The 17,758-nt window shown below is 43.3% G+C and overlaps 1 protein-coding gene across 5 annotated transcripts in view; it reads left to right on the forward strand.

The window, feature by feature from the left end:
- Window positions 1–16,883, forward strand: part of LOC139412298 (protein bicaudal C homolog 1-like) — a 67,622-nt gene extending 50,739 nt beyond the window's left edge. For 2 of the 5 annotated variants that reach the window (XM_071159148.1, XM_071159146.1), the window contains exons 8-21: window positions 378–629; window positions 1,393–1,524; window positions 2,624–2,813; window positions 3,571–3,720; window positions 3,862–4,049; window positions 4,256–4,397; window positions 5,344–5,515; window positions 5,824–6,007; window positions 6,119–6,158; window positions 6,266–6,438; window positions 6,666–6,828; window positions 7,909–8,072; window positions 11,989–12,103; window positions 13,805–16,883. In XM_071159148.1, coding sequence (XP_071015249.1) covers window positions 378–629; window positions 1,393–1,524; window positions 2,624–2,813; window positions 3,571–3,720; window positions 3,862–4,049; window positions 4,256–4,397; window positions 5,344–5,515; window positions 5,824–6,007; window positions 6,119–6,158; window positions 6,266–6,438; window positions 6,666–6,828; window positions 7,909–8,072; window positions 11,989–12,103; window positions 13,805–13,932 — 2,193 coding nt within the window. In that variant the 3' untranslated portion in view covers window positions 13,933–16,883. The remainder of the gene's footprint in view (window positions 1–377; window positions 630–1,392; window positions 1,525–2,623; window positions 2,814–3,570; window positions 3,721–3,861; window positions 4,050–4,255; window positions 4,398–5,343; window positions 5,516–5,823; window positions 6,008–6,118; window positions 6,159–6,265; window positions 6,439–6,665; window positions 6,829–7,908; window positions 8,073–11,988; window positions 12,104–13,804) is intronic. The other 3 variants (XM_071159156.1, XM_071159151.1, XM_071159160.1) reach the window with 2 other exon arrangements.
- Window positions 16,884–17,758: the final 875 nt, after the last annotated feature.

Raw genomic sequence — 17,758 nt, forward strand, 5'->3', positions numbered from 1 at the left:
AGCTGGGGAGGCTTGGGCAAGTAGCTGCAGGGGGTGCGAAGCTGTTGGCCGGGGTTGGGGTAGCCAGGAGGAAAGCATAGCCAGCCGTAGAGAAATGCTTATTGAAATTCTCGATTATCGTGGATTTATCGATGGTGACAGTGTTTCCTAGCCTCAGTGCAGTGGGCTGCTGGGAGGAGGTGCTCTTATTCTAAATGGACTTTAGTGTCCCAAAACTTTTTGGAGTTAGAGCGACAGGATGCAAATTTCTGTTTGAAAAAGCTAGCCTTTGCTATTGTCTGCACACTGTAAGAAAATACTCATCTAAATATTGCTAGATTCTGCAGATTGACTGATTGTATTGATATATTTATTGATTGATTTTCATCTCATCCCAGAGAGGCACTGCCATATTGCTGGAGCACCTGGCGGGCAGCCTGGCCAGTGCCATCTCAGTCAGTACCCACCTGGACATCGCCCCCCAGCACCACCTCTTCATGATGGGCCGCAACGGCAGCAACATCAAGCACATCACCCAGAGGACAGGAGCCCAGATCCACTTCCCCGACCCCAACAGCCCCCAGAAGAAATCTACTGTTTACATCCAGGGAATCATCGAGTCTGTCTGCGTGGCGCGCCAGTACCTCATGGTATGTGTCCATGCTTGGTTTGTATAGATTAAGTAATTGCCTTGTTTCTGTTGGAGAATGACCCTGCATATGGATTTCTGTTGAATAAGAGTTTTATTGTGTTCTGACCCTGACCAAGACCCTTTCAGCTATGTGGGTGTCTTGGTAAAATGTTATTCATTTAATTGTCTTTGGGTAAAAGCATTTGCTGAGCAAGATGTCAAAGACATTACATTTAAAGATTTTGGCATCCTGCTTAATGTAACATGAATCATAATATAAGGCAGCTATGCTAGTGTTGATGTCCTTTGTCTGTGGCAGTTTTGTCTTTTTGTAAACATAACTTTTTTTGTCTGGACATGGGACACACAAGAAGAGGCCCCTCTGGTCTGCCTTGGGAGAACCGAGTCATTTGACGAGGAGATGAGCCTCCCCCACAGAGAGCCGTGTTTAGACCATCGGACTGTAAATTACAGCTCCGGCCCCGGCTTGTCACCACCAGCTTGGCCCAACTAGTTTAATTACACACAATGGGAAGGCCTCTCTATCGCTCAGATGAATATAACGTAGGAATGAGGTTGTGGTGGGATCATGCAAAACAGGCTTTTTTGGTCAATTGTTTTGGAATTTCTCAAGTAGTGGTTTTTCAACTGAGCCTTCTCTCTTAATTGAAATGTCTGGTCAGAAAAAAATGTCCCTGTTGTATTCTATGAGTGTTAGTTCTGTAACAAGGGTCTGTTTCATGGAACGTGATGATGATGATGATGATGTGTGTGTTCCACAGGGCTGTCTACCGCTGGTGCTGATGTTTGACATTAAAGAGGACATCGAGGTGGAGCCCCAGTATATCACCGCTCTGATGGAGCAGCTGGATGTCTTCATCAGCATCAAGCCCAAACCAAAGCAGCCCAGCAAGGTACCACACTAAAACATGGACATCTAGTATGTTACACAGTGGCCTTAACACAAATCCAGGAAGCTACTTTACCAGGGTAATGCTTACAGCTAAGATCCAAGGTTTTTCTCCTGGCCCTGACTATAGTGCTGGAAAAATATATTTTTGGACAATATATTGATATTTGACTCTAAGACTCCGGTATTTTTCATCTTATAGCTTGTTCTCATCTTCTTTTTAAATAGTGAGCCAACATGTTTTCAGCACTTTTATTTCCCTGACTGGTCAAAACTCATTTTCTCATGGCTCTCTCATCTTTCTGAAGCAGACATATGGTGAGCAATATGTTTGGAACAACAAATCACCGTAACGAATCACAATACATATTGTATCGGCACCTAAGTATTGTGATAATATCGTATCGTGAGGTCCTTGGCAATTCCCAGCCCTACCTAACTACAAAGCTCCTTGCGTCATAAATCCAAACAATATAGTAGGCAGATCAAATTTGCTGGGCCCCAGCCTAACCACCTTCGCCAGGTGCCCTTTCCTCAGTGTGCCCGGCATGATGCCCAAACCCAGACAGGCCAGTGGGGAACGGTGGTGTGATGCCAGTGTAAACGCAGCCCTACCCAGACCTCTCTTCTTTAACGAGGTGACACTACTAATCCAAACGGCCTTCCAAACACCGCTTTGCTTCTGGCTATTTGGCTACTCCATAAAGGAGGGTGTGGAGACAGAAAAATCGTGACTGGACTCGATTTGGCAGGACCAACTTTGGCAAGTTTAGGGCCACAGAAATGATTTGTGTGCATGTTCATTCTTTATTCCTCACTGTTTTCTAAGCACTCTTAATGGTAATGCTGGAACTGGAGAAAGTTGAATATCCTTTCCAAACTCCCTTAAGCTTTCTCACGCGTGAATTGAAATGAACCACTTTATAAAAAATTATGTTTTGACATTTTACTAATCCCTTTTTGATTCCACTGTTCATTCCATTAAAGAAACAATTAATTACGTTGCTGAAGTGCATTTCATGCTGACAACAACCTGCCATTTCGTTTTCTATTTTTTCCTCCGTCTCTCCGTCTCTCTCTTTCTTCCACTCTCTCTTTCCCAGTCTGTGATCGTAAAGAGTGTGGAGCGGAATGCAGTGAACATGTACGAGGCCCGGAAGTTTCTGCTGGGTCTGGAGAGCAACGGAGTTTCATCAGCCCTGTCCCCCTCAACCATCGGCCCCTCCCCCACTCTCATCTGTCCCGTCGGCCTGGACATCCTGGCCTCAGCTGGCCTGGGGCTGAGCAGTCTGGGTAATGGAGTTCTCTTTACATCAGCCTCTTACACCATTATGAGAGTTCTTTAAGAAAATGAACCAGGTCAACCCAAGGCCCTTTTCCACACACGTTTATAGATCAGGGATTGAAAAAGAGGCTTGAGTGTAATATGTAATCCAACTCTATTGTTATCTTGTGAAAGGAAACAAAATTACAATAATAAATAAGAGACAAACCCCTTTACAACAGAATGAATCAGGAGTTCTGTATCATGGGATAAACTGTTGTGTGTAGGAGGTTTATGTCTGGAAACTGACCATATTGACAGTGTGAATGATTGTCCTGCTTAAGCCATCTCTTCCTGGGGTGTACAGTATGAACCCAAAGGCCCATGGGTAAAGATATGGGCCTCCACAGCTCGGCCTGTAGTTAATTACTACATCCCTCTCCATCAGATTACAGCTCAGCCTGCCAGAGAAATCCAAGCCTTATTTCTGGAGTCAAATGAGCCGTTTGTCAAACCCACAAACCTGTTTCAGTCTGCTTTGATATGTTTGGGTTGAAAGTAGCATAGTTTAGCATTAAGTTATTGACTGTGTTGAGTTATATTTGTCAAAGGCCCAGTTCTCTCAAATGTCTCTCTCTTATTTCAATCCTGACCACTGATATGAAAGGATTTGATGAGTGATGGTGGTAGTATGTAATAATATCTATTACTGGTGTGGGAAGAAATGAATTGTAGAGTGATACTGTAATGAGACACAGTCTTATACTGTGTATTTCTCTCCTCCAGGCCTCCTGGGGCCGTCAGCGCCCCATTCCCTCAGTAGCTCCCCGGCTCCAAACTCTGTCCTCAACAGTCTGAACTCTTCCATGAGCCCCCTGCAGAACCCCCCGTCTCCCTCCCCCTCACTGTGGCCCAGCTCTCTCACCAGCACACAAGGTAAGTTACAGTTGGCTGGTGCACAATCGCTCACGGTCTCACACCTTGAGGTCTCACCTTGATCACAAATAGCTAGAAGGGATTGATATGATGAAAGTGTTACGATAACACCAAGGAATTTCCTCCCTTGTGTGTGTCCAGGCTTCTCGTCTCAGTTGATGATGCACCCTGTAGCCCAGGCCACTCTGAGCAGTATCCTGCTCTCTGGGGTCAAGGGGTACACCCAAAACACTCCCTCCCCTCCCCCCGGCCTCGCCCCGATCGACAAGCAGACCAACGGAGTCCCTGACTGCTCCAAAGGCCCCTGTACCATGAATGGACATGTAAAGGTGGCGGATTTTTATAGACACATATTCACTAACTGTTACATTGAATGTATGTATACCTTGCCTATAGTGAGTGTTCTTTATAGGGCTTGTGTGTGTGTGTGTGTGTGTGTGTGTGTGTGTGTGTGTGTGTGTGTGTGTGTGTGTGTGTGTGTGTGTGTGTGTGTGTGTGTGTGTGTGTGTGTGTGTGTGTGTGTGTGTGAGAGCAGCACCCTGGCTCAGTCTATGGAAGGATGTCCAGTGCATCTCTGGCAGACACAGTTCTGAACCCCAACCAGTGTGACTCAGTTCAGGAGGCCAGCGTACACAACCAGTCAGAACCCCGCTCCAGCAAGTCCAACCAAGACGAAGGTAACACGTACACACCGCACCTACAGACAACAAGGAAATGTGTAACTCTTGTAGCTATACTTCAAAAAGGTTTATAATACTCAAAAGACAGCCTTGGTATTTGGCCTTATTACCTGTAAGTGAATTTTTACCACAATATATTTGTCTTGTTCTTATACGTAGATCAATATGCGGTCCAGTCCCTATTCTCAAACAACTTTTCTAAGGTTGCAGCAGGGTGACATTGATGGCTGGTATTCCAGTGGTTGATGTCCCTAATTTCCTGCGTCTCTAACATGTGTGGTTTGAGTGTAGCCTAGCTCTCACGCTCCTCACATTCCCGTGTTGTTGGAACTGGAGCTCAGTGGGCTCCCCAGCCTCCGCCTCCAGCCTGGCTGGTCACAGTAGTAACTGTTTCCTCTCCCTGACCTCCTCCTGTGTTCTGCATCCTGTTCCAACTGGCTCTGCTCCCCATAACCATCAAGCCCAGGGAGAAACAACCGAATAAAAGCATATCGAGGAGGCCTACACTCTCACACACACAGATCCTATTCTGCAGGCCGGGTTACTGCCTGGAAGAGTGGGAAAATAAGAGAAAAGCTCCTTCATTAGACTGCTTCTGTTTTTTATTAACACCGGGGCCAACTGTACGTTTTAGCAGCTACATTTAGTCACGCTCAAGCCATCATGCAGAGTGACTTACAGGTGCAAACAATGTACTGAAATGTATACATGACAGACAATGGAAAGCTGAGCAACAAGGCACTCGAAAGAAAAGGTTGCTTTGGAAGAACCAAAACTTGGTTGTCAAGCACAGGGATGATACAAGAATGTAAAGAGTACACAAGAGTGCACATACAGTCAGATATATAGCCTATTGACTAACTTCATTAACTCACGAAGGAAGGAATATAATATCCCACGTTACTGTTTCTTCACATATGCTCTTTTACTTTCTCTCTGCCAGGCTCTGACACCTTTGTGGAAGTGGGCATGCCCAGAAGCCCATCTCACTCAGCCAATGGGAACGAGCTAAAACAGATGCTGGCTTCCTGTAAGACGTCAGGGAAACGGCATGCGGTGGAGCTCCTCCAGGGGACCAAGAACTCCCATCTCCAGTATGTCTGTCCAGAGCTACAGTAAGACTATAGAAGTCCTCACTCTTTCATTCCTATGCCTAAAGGGTACGACAATACGACTGGAACTCATTCCGGTTCACTGGGTATGACTCCCATACATTCATAGAATAGAAAATTAAAGAACTTTGTGACAACTGCTGATCTACAAAGGGCTTTATAAAATATGTTTGTTTGGTTGGTAAGAAAAGAATAGTAAATAGACTGTCCTGTATGTCTTGTCTGTGCTGAAAGCTTCTCTGTTGTGACGGGGTTTGTACCTTGCTGTTTTTCTAATATGATCGTAGCTCTCTGTTGTCCCCCCCCCACAGCTCAGACTGCCTCCTGTCAGACCCAGAGTCGAGTGCTTCAGACGGCCCTGTGACGGATAAGAGGGCTCCGGGCAGTGAGCGGGCAGCAGAGAGGGCAGCAGAGAGGGCAGCACAGCAGAACGAAAGGGACAGGATCCGCTTGGCTCCACATTCCTCCTTTGCCAACATGCAGGTACAACTAGAGGTATTCCAACTCCACTTCTCTCTCTCACATACACGCGCTCACACATCAGCGGATGGCTCAAGTGAATTTGACAGGTAGGAAAACTGACACTGACCTTCCTCTCCGTTTCAGGCGCTTGAATATGAACAGAAAAAGTTGTTAGCAACCAAAGGTAAGTGTCAATCTTTCGGGCAGTTCCTGTCTAGTCTCAAGGGATACTGTGTTAATTTTTTTCAGACCTTTCTGGTAACAGAGGTTTTATCTGTGTCTTGTGTCCAGCTATGTTGAAGAAGCCTGTTGTGACTGAGGTACGGACCCCAACTAACACGTGGAGTGGTCTGGGTTTTTCCAAGTCCATGCCAGCGGAGACCATCAAGGAGCTGCGCAGGGCCAACCACGTTTCTTACAAACCCACAATGAGTACCACCTACGAGGTAAACTCTGACTATGAGGTAAACACAAATGGAGCACTCAACTGTTGAAGAGAATGTGTTTTTACTAACATACCTGATATAAAAGCTTATGTGAAGACTAATATGAAACATCATAATGAATACAAATAAAAAAAGATAAATCTGTAAAGCAAAAAAAGTTAACTGAATTGAACCATTACTGAGAGCTTATAACTGCAGCCCATGTATCTATCAGTAGGATCTGATATCCCCCTTCTCTCCCCCAGGGCTCCCCCCTGTCCCTGTCCCGCTCCGGCAGCAGAGAGGGCGTGGGCAACGGCAGTGATTCTGACAACTGGAGGGACAGGAACGGGGTTGGGAACGGTCTTGTCAACCACGCCGAATTCCCAGCGTCTGTTAGCAGTCCCAAGAGGAAGCAGAACAAATCTGGTGAGCTACCCAGCAGATATTTGTCTGAACTTTTTTTTTGTTTTAAATCAAAAGGAGAAGAAAGAGAAAGGGAAGAAAATCAACACACCCACTCAGTCAACTCTCTCAAAAGTGTTGATGAGAAAGTTATGATGATGACGTAAGAAAGAAAGGGAACAAAGTCTAACCTTGAACAGCAGATGCTGTGTGAAGATTGCCTTGTTCATTAAAATGTGTATAAGTGTGTGGGAGTAGATGTGTTTAAGTGTTCCCTCCTCCTACACACCTGCACTTAGCAAAGTTGAAGAGACCAGATACGCCTGTTCATTTCCAACTCATGTTCTTACCCTTGTATCAAATGATTTGTTATCATCAAAGCCAATCATTACTGGTAATGCTGTAGAGAAGCACACATTTATTCTACAGTATCTTGGCTTGTATTGCACACATTAAAGACAATCAAATGGCATACTTTTGCTTTAATAGATACAAATGTCTCAGTCACAACAACGTTTCAGCAGCAAGATGCGTAAGGGTTTATTTTATGTTGAATTAATATTTTTTTTTTTTACAATGATAACTGTCTATTAAAATCTTCTTTAATATTGACTGTCTGGGGCTCCTGAGTGGGGTAGTGGTCTAAGGCACTGCATCGCAGTTGCTAGCTGTGCCACTAGAGAACCTGGTTCGAGTCCAGGCTCTGTCGCAGACAGCCTCGACCAGGAGACCCATTGGCCCAGCGTCATCCAGGTTAGGGGAGGGTTTGGCCGGTCCCATCATGCTCTAGCGACTCCTGTGGCGGGTCTGGTGCATGCACGCTGACACGGTTGCCAGGTGTATGGTGTTTCCTCTGACACATTGGTGTTAACCTGGATGTTGGCATTGTGTGAAGAAACAGTGCGGCTTGGTTGGGTTGTGTTTCGGAAGACGCATGGCTCTCGACCTCTCGCCTCTCCCGAGTCCGTACAGCAATGAGACAAGACTGTAACTACCAATTGGATACCACGAAAAGGGGGTAAAAGTTTTTTTTATTTTGTATTATTATTTTTTTTAAACGTCATTGACTTGTCTCATCTTCCTGTGACTGCTTCTGACTGACAGCTGCGGAGCACTATCTGAGCAGCAGTAACTACATGGACTGTATCTCCTCGGTCACCGGGAGCAACGGGTGCAGTCTCCAGTCCTCTCTCAAAGGGTCGGACCTGCCGGAGCTGTTCAGCAAGCTGGGCCTGGGGAAATACACTGACGTGTTCCAACAACAGGAGGTACTGGCCTATAGCCGCCGTAGCAAAAAAGTATAATAAATAAAATGCTTTTCGTGAACTAACATTAAGATATACATACACTTATTTGAAACATCATATTACAATATAAAATAGATTTTGAAAGTTGTCTAATAGCATAAGCATGTATAGAAATGTTGTAGCCCACGAAGCCCAGAGTGCTCGAGCTGCCTAGGCTAGAAATGGTGTAGCCTCAATGCGTTTATAAAATAATTATTGTATAGTGCACTTTGGGTGACCTTTATACGTGTATTTCATTAACTAACGTTATAACCTCATTCTAATTAAAAACTTTAACTGATAAGTTACATAATAGCAATTATGTGGATAAAGTGCTAGACATGTTTGTTCACCAAATCTACTTCATCAAACAATGGTTAGAAGTCTGATACGATCAGCGCTGTCACTGTTGACCGTGAAGTAGGCTATTTTCAAGTTTTCACACTGGTAGGAAATTGGACTGATTTGATTTGACATAGCCATTGGTGGAAAAAATGCCCAAATGTCATACTTGTAAAAGTATAGATACCTTAATAGAAAAGGGCTCAAGTAAAAGAGAAAGTCACCCAGTAAAGTAGTACTTGAGTAAAAGTATTTGGTTTTAAATATACTTAAGTATCAAAAGTAAATGTAATTGCTAAAACGTATGTAAGTATTAAAAGTACATTCCTTATATTAAGTGAACCAGACGGTACCATTTAAAAATATATATATACGGATAACCAGGGGCACACTAACACTGACATAATTTACAAACAAAGCATTTGTGTTTAGTGATTTACCAGATCAGAGGCAGTAGGGATGACCAGGGATGTTCTCTTGATAAGTGTGTGAATTGGACCATTTTCTGTCCTGCTAAGCATTCAAAATGTAATGAGTGCTTTTGGGTGTTATGAAAAATGTATGGGTGTCAGTAAAAAGTACATACACTGCTCAAAAAATAAATAAATAAAAGGGAATAATAAAAAAATAAAGGGAACACTTAAACAACACAATGTAACTCCAAGTCAATCACACTTCTGTGAAATCAAACTGTCCACTTAGGAAGCAACACTGATTGACAATACATTTCACATGCTGTTGTGCAAATGGAATAGACAACAGGTGGAAATTATAGGCAATTAGCAAGACACCCCCAATAAAGGAGTGGTTCTGCAGGTGGTGACCACAGACCACTTCTCAGTTCCTATGCTTCCTGGCTGATGTTTTGGTCACTTTTGAATGCTGGCAGTGCTTTCACTCTAGTGGTAGCATGAGACAGAGTCTACAACCCACACAAGTGGATCAGGTAGTGCAGCTCATCCAGGATGGCACATCAATGCGAGCTGTGGCAAGAAGGTTTGCTGTGTCTGTCAGCGTAGTGTCCAGAGCATGGAGGCGCTACCAGGAGACAGGCTAGTACATCAGGAGACGTGGAGGAGGCCGTAGGAGGGCAACAACCCAGCAGCAGGACCGCTACCTCCGCCTTTGTGCAAGGAGGAGCAGGAGGAGCACTGCCAGAGCCCTGCAAAATGACCTCCAGCAGGCCACAAATGTGCATGTGTCTGCTCAAACGGTCAGAAACAGACTCCATGAGGGTGGTATGAGGGCCCGACGTCCACAGCTGGGGGTTGTGCCTACAGCCCAACACCGTGCAGGACGTTTGGCATTTGCCAGAGAACACCAAGATTGGCAAATTCGCCACTGGAGCCCAGATGAAAGCAGGTTCACACTGAGCACATGTGACAGACGTGACAGAGTCTGGAGATGCCGTGGAGAACGTTATGTTGCCTGCAACATCCTCCAGCATGACCGGTTTGTTTGGCGGTGGGTCAGTCATGGTGTGGGGTGGCATTTCTTTAACAGCCCTCCATGTGCTCGCCAGAGGTAGCCTGACTGACCATATGCTGGTGCGGTTGGCCCTGGGTTCCTCCTAATGCAAGACAATGCTAGACCTCATGTGGCTGGAGTGTGTCAGCAGTTCCTGCAAGAGGAAGGCATTGATGCTATGGACTGGCCCACCCGTTCCCCAGACTTGAATCCAATTGAGCACATCTGGGACATCATGTCTCGCTCCATCCACCAACGCCACGTTGTACGACAGACTGTCCAGGAGTTGGCGGATGCTTTAGTCCAGGTCTGGGAGGAGATCCCTCAGGAGATCATCCGCCACCTCATCAGGAGCATGCCCAGGCGTTATAGGGAGGTCATACAGGCACGTGGAGGCCACACACACTACTGAGCCTCATTTTGACTTGTTTTAAGGACATTACATCAAAGTTGGATCAGCCTGTAGTGTGGTTTTCCACTTTAATTTTGAGTGTGACTACAAATCCAGACCTCCATGGGTTGATGATAAATTTGATTTCCATTGATAATTTTTGTGTGATTTTGTTGTCAGCACATTCAACTATGTAAAGGAAAAAATTATTTAATAAGAATATTTCATTCATTCAAATCTAGGATGTGTTATTTTAGTGTTCCCTTTATTTTTTTGAGCAGTGTATATTTTGGGGGGGAATGTAGTAAAGTAAAATTGTCAAAAATATAAATAGTCAAATACAGATACCCAAGAAAACTACTAAGTAGTACTTTACACCACTGCATATAGGTTAAATTGTATATAATTTTTGTTGTTGTTGAGAAGTAGCATAATGGTCATTAATGACTTGTCATTTAGTTAATTGTATGTCCCACTTAGAATGAACAAAAACTGAAGCCTTCACAAATCATTTATAATACCTAGTGTATTTAAGCAATAAGGCCCGTAATTAGAGCAGTACAAATAAGTGTTTTGTCATACCCGTGGTATACAGTCTGATATACCACCGCTGTCAGCCAATCAGCATTCTGGGCTCGAAAATGCTGATTGGCTGACAGACATGGTAAATCAGACTGAAAACCACGGGTATGACAAAACATTTATTTTTACTGCTCTAATTACATTGGTAACCAGTTTATATTAGCAATAAGGCTCCTCTGGGGTTTGTGGTATTTGGTAAATATACCACGGCTAAGGGCTGTAACCAGGCCCTCCGTGATGCATCATGCCTAAGAACAGCCCTTGGCCGTGGTATATTGGCCATATACCACACCCCTTCGTGCCTTATTGCTTAACAGGTGGGTCTAATCCTGATTGCTGATTGGTTAAAACCGCAACTTTAAATAAAAAATACTAGCTGTGACTTTGCTGATAGTTACTGTATTGAGGAAACATGTACTTACTATGACTGTGATGTTGTTGACCCACCTAGCTATTTTAAGATTAACGCACTAACTGTGAGTCGCTGTGGATAAGAGCGTCTGCTAAATGACTAAAATGTGAATGTAAAATGCAGCATGGGTTAACCACATTAACACAGGAGCAGGAGCCTTCATCCATCCCTGCTTGGCTGACTACAGTATAGTAGACATATGCTACCCTAAGCCTTGGCTAGAATTGATGGATGGATCCGTCCTTTTTATGGTGCTATTCAATGTTTTTGCTGCCTATTGCAGCTAGGCTAAGCTTTTTTGCTGCCTATTGCAGCTAGGCTAAGCTTTTTAGCAACATATTATGCAGTGGACTTCATGGGCTAGTGACTAGACTTATATTTATATACAACTAATAGCTTTATTGATATTAGAGCACATGGAAAATATTTGATATGGGATGGGCATTAGTTATTTTATGTTGCAATGGGGGGATTTTATTGTAAAAAATATATATATTTATTATAGTGTATAGCAGGGATCATCAATTCGATTTATTCTTGAGTGGATGATTTTCTGGTGTTTTTAGTATTATTTCTTTGCTCAGAAATCTTGGGTGGGCCAAATAAAATCCCAAATGTTTCTAATACCGCCAGTTGGGGAACCCTGGTGTATAGTGTGAAGTGGCATAATAAAGATATTGACTGTGAACATGCACTCTTTTCAGATCGATCTCCAGACCTTCCTCACTCTGACAGACCAGGACCTAAAAGAGCTGGGTATCACCACATTTGGAGCACGCAGGAAAATGCTGCTTGCCATCTCAGGTGTGAATGACTATGGTAATGTACAAACGTGTGTGTGTGTGTGTGTGTGTGTGTGTGTGTGTGTGTGTGTGTGTGTGTGTGTGTGTGTGTGTGTGTGTGTGTGTGTGTGTGTGTGTGTGTGTGTGTGTGTGTGTGTGAACCCAGTTCCAATGACGTGTGTGATCAGGCTGGTCCTGCTGGGCTGTATGTGGTGATAATAGCTCCTGTCAGAAGTGTCGAGGGGGGGGGGGTTTCGGGCCGTGCCAGAACCTCTCCTGATGGCGGCAGTGTGAAATTGACTTCTATTTTCATTAGGCCTCTATTGTCTGGCTCTGCCACTTGCCTGAGTGGCAGCCAGTCTGACAGCCAGCGAGCTTATGGGCTGTGGTACAAATATAGCCAGGCCCCATAGCTGAACATTCATTGCAATCAATCTCTACTGCCATCCATTGGTTTCAGTAGTCAGTGGTGCAAATCGTGTTTTTCTTTTTGGCTGACAGAGAGGAGCTCAGATCCTCTCATACTGTTCCAAGGCAACGAAAGCCCCACATGTTTGTTGTGACATGAACTAATCCTTGTTTATAAATGCTGAACTACAGGAGTAATCATTTTCCTCCACCAGGAGTGAACATGATTCAATGAAGTGGCATTTTGATTGAATATATGAATATTTATGTATTCCTGTAGAATAGGACTTAGAACATGTTTTGTACCATCGCAGGTATGATAATTTCATGGTTTTGTATTAGAGAGAAGGGATCATATCTATATCAAAGTTTGCTGCTCATTTTTGTAGTGTGTCTTACTGATGCAGTAGGGGGTCAAGTTGAGGTTGGTAGAGGGAGGTAGTCTGTCTTACTGATGCAGTAGGGGGTCACAGTGAGGTTTGGAGATGGAGGTGGTCTGTCTTATTGATGCAGTAGGGGGTCACAGTGAGGTTTGGAGATGGAGGTGGTCTGTCTTATTGATGCAGTAGGGGGTCACATTGAGGTTTGGAGATGGAGGTGGTCTGTCTTACTGATGCAGTAGGGGGTCACAGTGAGGTTTGGAGATGGAGGTGGTCTGTCTTATTGATGCAGAAGGGATCACATTGACTTTGGGAGATGGAGGTAGTCTGTCTTATTGATGCAGAAGGGATCACATTGAATTTGGGAGATGGAGGTAGTCTGTCTTATTGATGCAGAAGGGATCACATTGAATTTGGGAGATGGAGGTAGTCTGTCTTATTGATGCAGTAGGGATCACATTGAATTTGGGAGATGGAGGTAGTCTGTCTTATTGATGCAGTATGGATCACATTGAATTTGGGAGGTGGAGGTAGTCTGTCTTATTGATGCAGTTGGGGTCACATTGAATTTGGGAGGAGGTCTGTGTTCTGTTTTGAGAAATGCTTAAGGCGAGAGTTGGTTCCACTGCTGCACTCCGTTGCCAAGCACAGATCAATTCTAATCTCTGCTCCAAAACAGGAACACACTCCCTTCTCTCCTCACTTAAAGATGCTGAACCATTTTATTGACACATTTTTAAATAATTGTGTTCAGTAGATGGGTGATCTGCCTGGCAAACCAATGGGTCACAAAGAGAGGTCTTGTTGACGTTCAAAGATGTACTTTCCCTCCAATTTTGTTTACAGTTTGAAATTACTTGTCGGACTCTTGATGAATAAACATAGTATGTTATTGAACATATCTGAAACAATTGCAATTATACAGTATTATGTTCTTTTGTCTTTTCCAGAACTGAACAAGAACCGAAGGAAGCTGTTTGAGCCTCCTATCAGGTCCTCCTTCCTGGAAGGGGGCGCCAGCGGGCGTCTGTCTCGTCAGTTCCACGCTGACATGGCCAGTGTCAGTGGCCGGTGGTAGAACTCCACTCCCCCAGAACCTAACACGACAGAGACCCAGCCTTCAGTGCCTTTCTCTGGGCTTCTGTAGCCCAGTCTCCAGCCTCTCTGGGTCTCAGTTGTCCACCCTCCATCTTATGCTTAACAATGACTGTTAAATTATTTTTGGGGGGGGCATAACAAAAAGCCATAGTTTAACCAGAAGTGCCAAAAAAGAGATCTCAGCGGTATAGAAAGTCCAATGTTCACTCCACATAGTGCTAAAATGTTTTTGTGGAGTATCTACACATGAAGGGTATTTGACTAGTTATGAAGGACAGGTAATGTCTAATAGTTGTCATTTTTTGTTGAAGGGAACAGGCCAAATGATTAGTACGAAATAATTACATTGATACCGTCTGCATTCGTAGTATGCTGTTGTATCAATGACATGCACTTTAACAATACTAGAATTTTGCCTGTGAAAGCCTGATTCCTCATATTGGAATACCTATGCATTTTGTATTAACTCAAAGCACAGATGTATTTGTACCAAGCCAAATGTAAGCACTTAGTGAGATGGGGGAATGAAGTTAAAGTTCAAAGGTAAAAGTGCCCAAGTGACATCATCAACTAAACACAGAACCTAGAGAAATGACCTTTGACCCCTCAGTGTTTTGATTGATGGACATTCCACGAAGGTCAGTGTTGTATCCACCAGCAGTTGGGCAGCAGTCTGTCAAGGTCATATGTATTTAGACAATATTGATTTTGTATTTGCATTATGATTTTTTTTTTTGTTATCATCATTTTTGGGGGGGAGGTTTTAATGATAATCAGTGTACATGTATTTTTTTTGTATTTTCATTATTTTATACAGTCATGAATGAGTTCCTATGGTTTATAGTTTGTATATTATTAGTCTCTTTGATAATTACTTTTGCCCCATAATCTGTGGAGCGGTCAGGCTGTGCCATGAGACAGCAGCAGATAGAGAGAGCGCAATCTGTCAGAAGTGATTCTGTTTGTTGGCCTCCTATGGTTTTCTTAGTCCTTGTCATTATGTTTCCTGTTAACCTTTCTGTGGTCTCTACTCTATGTTGAATCCCACCGTGTTCCTCTATTGATTCAGGAGACCAGTCACTATTCCCAGACGGTGTGCTTTTATCTTTCCATTCACTTGGACTGCCTTTAGAGCTGCGAACAGAGCAAGAACCTACTTCAATGTAGAATGCCTCCACACTACTACAGTATATAATGCCTTTACTTCTCTCTCTACAGTAAGTTGCTCAGCAGGGAATCATTTCTATTAGAATATTGCAATTTTTCTGAACAGGACTGACACTACTGCTCACCTAGGGGGGGGTACACCACACCGTCGGTGGAAACTCAACTTTGTTTCATATGACAGCCCCTAGCCTAGACACGTTTCTCAACATTTACCAAGATTGTGTCCTCATGGAAGAGTCTAAAGTCTTCATAACATTTATTCTAGATTAAATGAACTATAGTGGAAATATACAATTGTCAGTATCGGTTGTGAAATCAGATATCTGGGAATCTTGTAAAGCTATATTTGATGAAGTAACAGGATTATGTGTGCAGTGGTGCTGCTTAACAAAGGATGGGCTCACTCTGAGCGCTGTGTTATGTTTGGGTTCATATAATGGCACAGTATACTCATACCTTTTTGTTAATGTTGACTGACTCTGGAATGTGTATTTGCTATAACTGCTTCCGATTGAACCCCCAGATTAAGCCTGGAAGTTGAGTCTTTTTGCATTCTATCATATACAGAGTATTCGTGTGAAGTACTCACCATCTTCATGTGCAGACCGTTTGTTGGTAGATGGTACAGCATTTGACTGACAATGCAGTGACCTGTATGTAGAGCCCAAGGTGTGAGTCTAGAGGCCACTCAATCTTCAAACTAGATTCTAGGTTCAGAGTGTTGAAGTAGATGGAGAGAACATTTCAAAGCAACTTGCATGTCAAAATTGTTCTTAAATGTTGTTTCGCACAGCAGCAACATACATCACTCTTAGCATCAACCGTTCTGTAATCACGCACAGAGAGAAGTCATTTGTTTTTCGTTTTGCATGCTTTCTCTCTTGGCCCTCTGTTCTATCATGTGTTTACACTATACCACTTTCCTAACTGATTTGAGCCATTCTCAATGCCGTTGTTGTAATAATATAACATATTCTGACAAGGTTGTCATTTCCGACCAGTAGTGTAGTGGTTCATTTTCTTAGACATTTTAAAAAGAGACAGGATATAAAAAGGGATTTGTTACTCCACAAAGAAATATGGGGTTTGTTTAACCCTTTATAATGGTACTATATTGAAGCTGTTCAGCATTGATTTATGTCAGTGCAGTTATGTCGACCCATGTACCTACAGTGCAGACGACAGTGTTTGTTTTCGCCTCTGTAAAGCCTCTGGTCATTTGTCTGTTTGGAGGGCAATAGAGATTGTTTTCTGTCAAGTGAATGTTAAAGTGAGAATTATTGATGCCTTTTATCTAGTTTAATGAAGGGAGTCATTTGCAATCAGTTTACCGCCGACCTCCTTTCCCCACATCCTTTACAGAACCGTTATTTCATGTTTGTGTTTCGTCCTTGTTATTCCTAAAGGGATACATTTGAAGGGGTCTACTTTGTACTGAGATAGATCAAATGGGTCAACATTTATAATGAATGTAAACCACTAAGGAATTGATGTATGTATTGCTTTGCGTTTCTATCCTGTGCAGCCATGCTTGTTTTTTAGCAGAATATCTCCAGTTTCCTGTGAGAGAGAGGTACAGTTCCAAAAATATTCCACAAAGAATTTAAGGAGTGATTTTGCCTTTTGCCATAGCTATTTTCCTTTTGTTGATAGGATTGTTGAGCAGGACATTGTTTTAGCTCTGTTGTTAAAATCTGTAAATATAGTACAGATAGAAAAGTGTTTGAGGAGTTATTACAAAGGAAATAAATGTATGCAGTAAAATGTTTCCTTTTGTTTTTGTTCATAGCACATACATTTTGACTGTTATAGTGAAGAATGATATTCAATGTGTGAAGACAGTGAATTTGATACAATACTATGGTAACCATAGCTGAGGAAAGCCTGTGTGAGGCCCACTCATAATCTGGAATATAATCCAACTCTTGGTATGTCCGATTTGGTGATAAAAACGGACATGTCCACTAATCCCGAGGCAGGATCTATCTAATCCCAGAGAGTGAATCGACAGAGCACTAGGAAACACTAACCCATACCAACCATCCTGCCTGTATCACCACCGTACTAAATAAGGAATGTATTGTCTCTCCAATGTAACGCTCCGCCCCCTTCTCTCTCTTTCTTTCCTCAGATTCACTGTAGAAAGGAGGGAGAGGGAGTAGCAGCAGCTGGCAAATGTAATCCATTCCCATGTAATTAAGTGGCCCTAGGGTCAATGGTGGGTGCGCTGTTCTACTCTCTACTGAATGCATCACCCTTCCAGTCAGGTCACAACTACATTCTCAGCTGTATTGTGTTTTGGCTATATACCTACCCTTTACCACTTTGACAATCTGTCTTTCTCCAACTGATGTGTGAGGAGCTCTCTGGAGCAAAATGGCTGCCATGGCATTACCCAGGTGGGTGCTACACATTAGTGGTGGATGCAGGGAGATTCTGCTGCATGTAATGTAAAGCCCTTTGGGCACCTGGTGGAAAAAAACACCATGTAAATCCCATCTGTTATTGACTGAATATTTAGATGTGTTTATCTCCTCCAGGGGGCACTACAGCAACAAAACTCCTCTACAAGGCCTACCGGTGTATTGAGCTAAATTACAGAAAAACATTTATTTGAATCATTCAGCTTTACTTACTGG

This window comes from Oncorhynchus clarkii, chromosome 1 (assembly GCF_045791955.1).
Source record: "Oncorhynchus clarkii lewisi isolate Uvic-CL-2024 chromosome 1, UVic_Ocla_1.0, whole genome shotgun sequence".
NCBI lineage: Eukaryota > Metazoa > Chordata > Actinopteri > Salmoniformes > Salmonidae > Oncorhynchus > Oncorhynchus clarkii.